The sequence below is a fragment of the Mytilus edulis genome, chromosome 3 (assembly GCF_963676685.1).
Source record: "Mytilus edulis chromosome 3, xbMytEdul2.2, whole genome shotgun sequence".
NCBI lineage: Eukaryota > Metazoa > Mollusca > Bivalvia > Mytilida > Mytilidae > Mytilus > Mytilus edulis.
This window is the reverse complement of record NC_092346.1, coordinates 82,662,344-82,669,541: the sequence shown is the minus strand read 5'-3', so window position 1 is coordinate 82,669,541 and position 7,198 is coordinate 82,662,344. Positions and strand designations below refer to the sequence as shown.

The window sequence follows — 7,198 nt, the reverse complement described above, 5'->3', positions numbered from 1 at the left end:
TTCGACATGTGTTTAAACATGTTGTAACCAATTTTATCTTTTCCTGGTGCACTGTTATTTGTGTCATTAATCGCATCTTTTAGTTCATTTAGTGTGAACTCTTCGTTATAGCAGTCTGAGTTATCTTTATAGAATTGTACTAAATTAGTATCATTTTTTTCTATATCTGCTTTGTGTTTTTTAAATTCTTCGTTATAGTTATTTGTACTGCTTATAGTGCAAAATTTTTGAGCTAATAAATCTGCCTTTCCCTTTGTTGTTTCATATATATTATTATTATCTATTAAGGTTTCTATTTCCTTTTTCTCAGTTACCTTTCCTAACATTCTTTTTATATTGTACCAAACTTTTGATAATTTTGTATCAGTATTCATTGAGTCACAGTATGATTCCCAATATTGTTTCTGTGAATCATTTAGTATATTTCTGCACTTATTTTGTTTCTCTTTATAGTTTTTAAAATCCTGCCCATTACCTGTATGTTGAGCTTTATTTCTGGCTTTATTTCTATCTTTTACTGCTTTAGTGTAATTAGTATTCCACCAGGGTACAGATGGTTTGTTACTTTTGCTATTATTTTTTCTGACTGGAATGAACTCCCCAGCGATATTGGTTATTGTATCAGTTAGTAAAGTACATGTTTCTTGAGTGTTACAAGTCACCATGTCTTCACATAGTATTTGGTCACACTTGCTGGAGAATCCATTCCAGTCAGCTTTAGCGTAGTTCCACTTAAAAACTGATTCATTTTTATAATCCGGTTTTTCATTAAGTGTTAATGAGACCACAAAATGGTCACTTCCATAAGTTGAGCTATGATCTACTGCCCATGTGGCTTTGTGGCTAATATTTGGACTAACAAGTGATATATCTATACATGACGTTTCTAAATTTATTGGATTTAGTCTGGTACCACTTCCATCATTAAGAATGACTATATTGTTATTGACTATGAAATTATATAATTCTCCCCCTTTAGTTTGGATACTGTTACTACCCCATAGAGTATGATGGGCATTAAAGTCTCCACACATAATTATATCATTTTTAACTTGTTTGAATATGTTTTCATATTCTGCTTCTTTAGTATTATTAGCACTGTCATATATATTTATTATAGTAGTTGTTTTGTTATCTATTTTAATATTAATACTACTATTTTCCAGTTTAGATATTATATTTACTTTTGTGTAATCTAATATGATCTCTACAGTAAATTGCTGTACCACCCCCTTTTGTGTTTCTAACTGAAAATGTAGCTAGATTATATCCTTTTATTTTAGTATGCTCTTCTTCATTATTATACCATGTCTCTTGTAGACATATAATATCAGGTATTTTGCTTGTTTTGCTCAATGACCATAGGTATTCTGGACCATGAGCATTGAAACCTTGACAGTTCCAATGAATTATATTTAATGTATTAGTCAACATTTGACTAAGCAGCATAATTAATTTTATTATAAGATACATTTTAGATTCTTTTTGTATAACTGTATATATATACTACTCATACTTTTCTTAACTACAAGTTCAATAGCTCAGTATAGCTGTGCAATAGTTCATCAGTCTTCAACTTTATACCTAATATTTTATCAAATAATCTGATCATTAAATCACAACATTCTATTGGGGATTCTAGTGCTTGTAGCCTAGTAAATGCTAGTAGTATTAGCAGTGCAAAATCATTTAGACCTTGTTGCTCTGTTATTTTATGGGTATGTATTTTTGAACCTTTGGATTTAGTTTCTGTTGCAGCCTTGGTGGCTTGACTTGCCCTTTTCTTTTTAACTTCTACAATGGCCTCTTTAATTGTGATTTTATCACTGTAAGCCTTTTTTAATACCTTTTGTTTTTCTGTCCTAGTAGGACAGTCTTTGCTATTTGCTGCATGTGCACCTTTGCAGTTTATACATTGCACGGTTTGGGAGGGACACTCATTAATGTCATGTCCAAGACCACATTTTCTACAGATAACAGCATTTCTGCATTGTTGGTGCATATGACCATATTTTTGACATTTGTAACATTGTACTGGTCTAGGTATAAATGGTTTGACTTTATACCTTGTAAACCCTATATTTATGTTATCTACTAATTGTGCAGTGTTGAAGAATATCTTCAAGGTTTTTGATGGTTTTCTTGTTTGCGACACAGAGTCATAGTAAGTTAATCTATTGACCTTAGTCACTTTGTAGTCTTTCAACACTCCCAAGACTTCTTCTTCTGTCAAGTCTATAGGAGTGTTGTATATGCAACCTATAGATGATTCCTGAGACTTGGGAACAGTACATTTTACTTGCCAGTCCCCAAGTCTCTGAGTAGCTAAAATACTTCTAAATTGGTAACTATCATTACATTCTATGATGATACCTCTTCTTGTACCGTTTACCCATTTTGGTGTACCATAATCTAGACTCTGTATAAGTCTTTGTATTTTGATTGGATTTTGCTGGCCCAATTCTACCTCTTGGGCTTGCATAATGACTAAGTATTTTTTAGGTTTAGGGGGTGGGGTTTTAGCATGGACCACGGTTTTAGGTTTGCGTTTCACCGTAGACCTTACTGCTTGGCTATATGATATATTAAATGGTGGAGTAGACCCTATCCTCCTTTTTTTGGAAGACTTTTCTGAGACAGTATCAAGTGATTCCATATCCGAATCCTGACTAGAAGTCTCTACCATTGAGTCACTTGACTCAATTTCAGAGCTAATCTCTTTACCCTTTTTACGGTCGTAATAAACAACATTGTCTATAAAGTCATCAACATCAAAACCTTGACTAAAAGCCATGTTTATCTTTTCTTATTTTATTAAGAAAACAATAGATAAACTTTCAGAGTAGGTATATTTGTTATCAACTATAAAACAAGTGCCTAACAGGATTGTGTGAGGTAGAGAAAGATGACTTTTAAACGATCGTGTTGAATTATGACATACAAAAATTGGCAGATCGGACATATTTTGACTTTAATTACTCACAGCTTTTGTTGGGGTTTAATTGGAATTGCAATATTGAAATTAGAATGAAAAATGTGTTTTTTGGTCAATATAAATAAACATTTTACCTGGCGAAGCCGTGCGTAAAATGAATTTCGGCGCTTCTCATCTAAAAATGACTTCTTTAGTGGAACAAAACGTTTTATTAGTTAATTTCCAGTAATTTCTCAAGAACAGGCTATCCATGAATAATTTATTTGCTCCAAATAAGTAGCATTTTGAGAAATATAAGAATTCGCAATTACGACCTTTCATACCTTTAGTTTCATTGATAAACATAATATGGACTCGTCCGTTGTCCAGTTTGAAGGTCATTTAATTTACTGTTCACTCATCACGTGTTCGTGTATAAAGAGGAAAACCAATTATATTATTAATTTTATATCAACAGGAGTTTCTCATACATTTCTTTAAAATTGAGAATTGAAATCCTTTGCACATTTTTAGTTTAATAAATCAATTAGGCAACTGTTCATTTAAAGGGGTCATAGGGCTTTTCTTTTATTTTCTTTTTTCATCTGTAATAAAACAGTGGCGGATCCAGCCCGCTGATTGATCTAAGAGGCGCTCCGCTGAAATGATTTAAGGGGGGGCTGCTCCAATCATGCTTCAGCGACTCGCTTATAAGTTTTCCAACAAAAGCAATAGTTGGGCCAGACCGTCCCCTCAGGTCCTACTGGAGTCACCTATGACAGAGATGATTTATTGATATTACACTTCTAAAAAAAATTCTTTATTAATTCAAAATTAAATAATTTTCGAAAGAGGCACGTAGACGAATGACCGATTTCATGAGACATACTATTTAATTGACACAAAAAATTCATTTTACTTTCCAACTTATATATTATTCAGTATAATAAAATGATAATCATATGAAACAAAAATACAGTGATAATTATGCACTTTTAATCTAAATCGTATGCGTCCGAGTCATTATCAATGCCTTCAGATATAGCTTCCGAAATGCTTATGCATTCAGATGAGGGAATATCATGATTTTCAATCTCTGCATCTTCATCTTCGGAATCAGAAGAATCACCAACGCTAAATACCAAAGAAGGATTTTCTCTTTTGAATTTTTCCATTTCGTCTTCTTTGTGGGTTCCCTGAAACAAATACCAATCTTCCCAAGTGCGTGCTTTTTTTACTAAACCTTCCCATTGTTTTTTTAGAACCAAGTCAATGCCTTTCTCAATGAGAAATTTCAGCATTTTAAATGTGTGATTGATGTTGTTATTGGCGACATAATTTTTTACCAATGCCCATGCCATTTCAATAGGGTTCAGTTGAGGATGATATGGTGGCAAAAAAATAACTTTATGTCCATATTTGGCAGCTATTGATGACATCTTCAGTTCTCCGTTAGGCATGTTTGCAAATATAACTTCGCGTATTGCCTTCGCTGTTTTCGGACAGGGCAATATTTAGTAGTCTGACCTTGAGTGTCTTGTGAGGGGCGTTTTCTGCATTTCCTTCTGTTATGACCCTTTTCTCCACATAAACTGCAGTGTCCATGGTGGTGTCTGGAATTATGGCCATTAGCTCCACAAACTGAACAAATCAAATACAAACAAAGAAAGAAAAACACTCGAACCTGGTGTACATTTCTGATAGACGCCATCGCACTTTTATACTGGTTTTGTTTATTTATTTTTGAAATAAAAATAATATAATAATTGGCGTTTTAAACATTTTTTTTTCATTGTCGATTCTTTCTGTCAATTGGTGTATGCGTACTCCCCCCAAAAATCAAAATTTTTATAAATCAATTAAGTAAAATTTTATATTTTTTATTCTTTTTTAAAACATGCTCGTTTACTTCAGAGTTACCATCCCTGCTTTAGGCAGCAACCATTTGATTTTCTGGGGGGGGGCTATGTTTTTTTTTGGAAAAAAAAGTTTGTTTCCAGTTTTTGGAGAAAAAAATAATTTGTTTTTGATTCTGAGAAAAAAAAATTGTTTGTTTCACCCTCAGCTGCCACTATATGTAATGCTAAAATTGAAAGAAAAAAATTGTTTTCGACTTGTTGCGAAAAAAATAGATTGTTTTTCGCCGCAGGCGAACAAAAAAGTTTGCACCGAAAAAAAAACCATAGCCCCCCCCCCCCCCAGAAAATCAAATGGTTGCTGCCTTAAAAACAATTCTATTGTTACATTTATTTTTACATGGTCTGATTTAATCAACATACATGTATACACTTTAAAGGTAAACTTATCATAACATTACTTAAGCCAATCAAATTGCACAACTGTCCATAACAATGACCGGTCCGAATCATTATCAGTGATAGGGGTAATTTGGGTAGGGAGAAAATAAGAGAAATTTTAAGTTAATTTTTTGTTAAAACGACTAAAAATTTGTGAACCAAAAGATTTGCTATTATTTAAAAAAAACATGCCGCTTTGTATCGGTACAATTTTCGCATCTCTCAGTTACGTATTTCGTGCAATAAAAAGTTTGGTCTCCAAAAGTCAACATAATTTTTGACTTTATACAGAAAATTAGCTCTATTAAAAGATTTACTTTTTAACAAATTTTACCATTATACAACGCAAAATCATTTCTCAACACACTTTAAAAAAAATCATTCTGATTGGTTCAGTAGTTTTGTGAAAAAGTGCAATGAAATGAACTATGGTATAGCAAACATCGAATTCCCTCACAGAATGTTATCACACACTATAATGTATTTACTAAACAATGGTGGGAACTTTTATATATGAAAAGTACTCACTATATGTGTGTACTTGAAAAAAAAAATTCTTATTAGTACAAATATTAGTTACTGGAACCAAATAAAGTATTAATTTCTATCTATTAGTATTACATATTAGATATTAAAGATATTAAAGATGAAAATAAACTATACTTATAACAATAACGTTGTTTTGTGAACACTGGTCGGTGATTTCGGAGCTACGAAAAAACACGTCTATTCAACTGGAAATCTCACTACTATATATGGTAGAATGAGTGCTTTTTATAAAGCAAGGTCGGTACATCAAAAAAACTGCTCAAACAGCTTGTATTTTTACAAGAATTTCACTACTATGTATGTTTTCACTCCGCTTGAACTCAGCTTGGGAGTTGTGTTTTTATAGTGATCTTGAATTGTATTTCCTTTACAATTTCTTGACAAAAGCATAATTAATACTTGTGTTCATCAAAGAAGTAATAATAAGCAATCAACAATCTTCTTAAATTTCCAACTTAATCATTACTTGATTACAGCTGATTACCTTGTTTTATATTTCAAAACTGAACTCATTGTTTTAATTATGACAGAAATTAGTCTCCCATTCGGATATAGTCATTGTTTAACAGCTCTTTATGAAATTTTTACTAGCTTCAGAGTTTTATCATTTTAATTTTACCAGGAAAGTCAGATTTCCACAATTTTTATATATATATATTTATTGAATTTAGTGATTTTTTTTTGATTTTTGTATTTCAATGGTGATTTTTTTGTGACTTGTATGTTTTTTACGGAATATATTTGAATTTTTATAGAATTTTAAGCTTTTTAGTGTCTCATAAGTCGTTTTTATGGCTGGATATTGATTGTTTTATGTGTATATATTTATATAATGTTGCTTATATTTATGTCAATCAATATGTGACACTTTAATAAACTATTTACTTACTTACTTATTAATATTTATTCATTTTGTTCTATTTGCTACACAAGATATCAAACAATCATCTAGAAAACAATAAGATATTTTAATATTTTATTAGATTAAACACATTCATTTACGATAAATATATAATGAGTAAACAAATGATATAACAAAAATTAAGATGAAAAATAATGTAAAAACAGTATAGTTTATTTAAAAGTTATAATAACCATGTATAAGTATCAAAATAATTCATCTATAACATCTAAAAAAAACAAAAAAAAAACATGGACGATACGTCTTTTCAAAGTATGGCCGTTTTTGTACTAGGGCCGTTTCATCTTTTCGGGGTATGGCCGTTTCATCCTATGGCCTTCATGGTAGTATGGCCGTTACGTCTTGCATCGAATGAGGCCATTGTATACAAGTTTCAAAACAACAAAAAACAATTTTTCGAAACCTTTTTTGAACATGGTATTATATGTAACAAATGCAGTCAACAACAATTTTGTCGCAAATTCACAAATTGTATAGATACTAGTACTGAAATTTTTACCACCGTCCCTACACCGG

At 31.4% G+C, this 7,198-nt stretch overlaps 1 protein-coding gene across 1 annotated transcript; it reads right to left on the bottom strand.

The window, feature by feature from the left end:
- Positions 1 to 1,525: 1,525 nt before the first annotated feature.
- On the bottom strand, positions 1,526 to 2,794 carry LOC139515455 (uncharacterized). Its single transcript, XM_071305025.1, has one exon. It carries the CDS (start codon positions 2,792 to 2,794, stop codon positions 1,526 to 1,528), a length of 1,269 nt encoding a protein of 422 aa, XP_071161126.1.
- Positions 2,795 to 7,198: the final 4,404 nt, after the last annotated feature.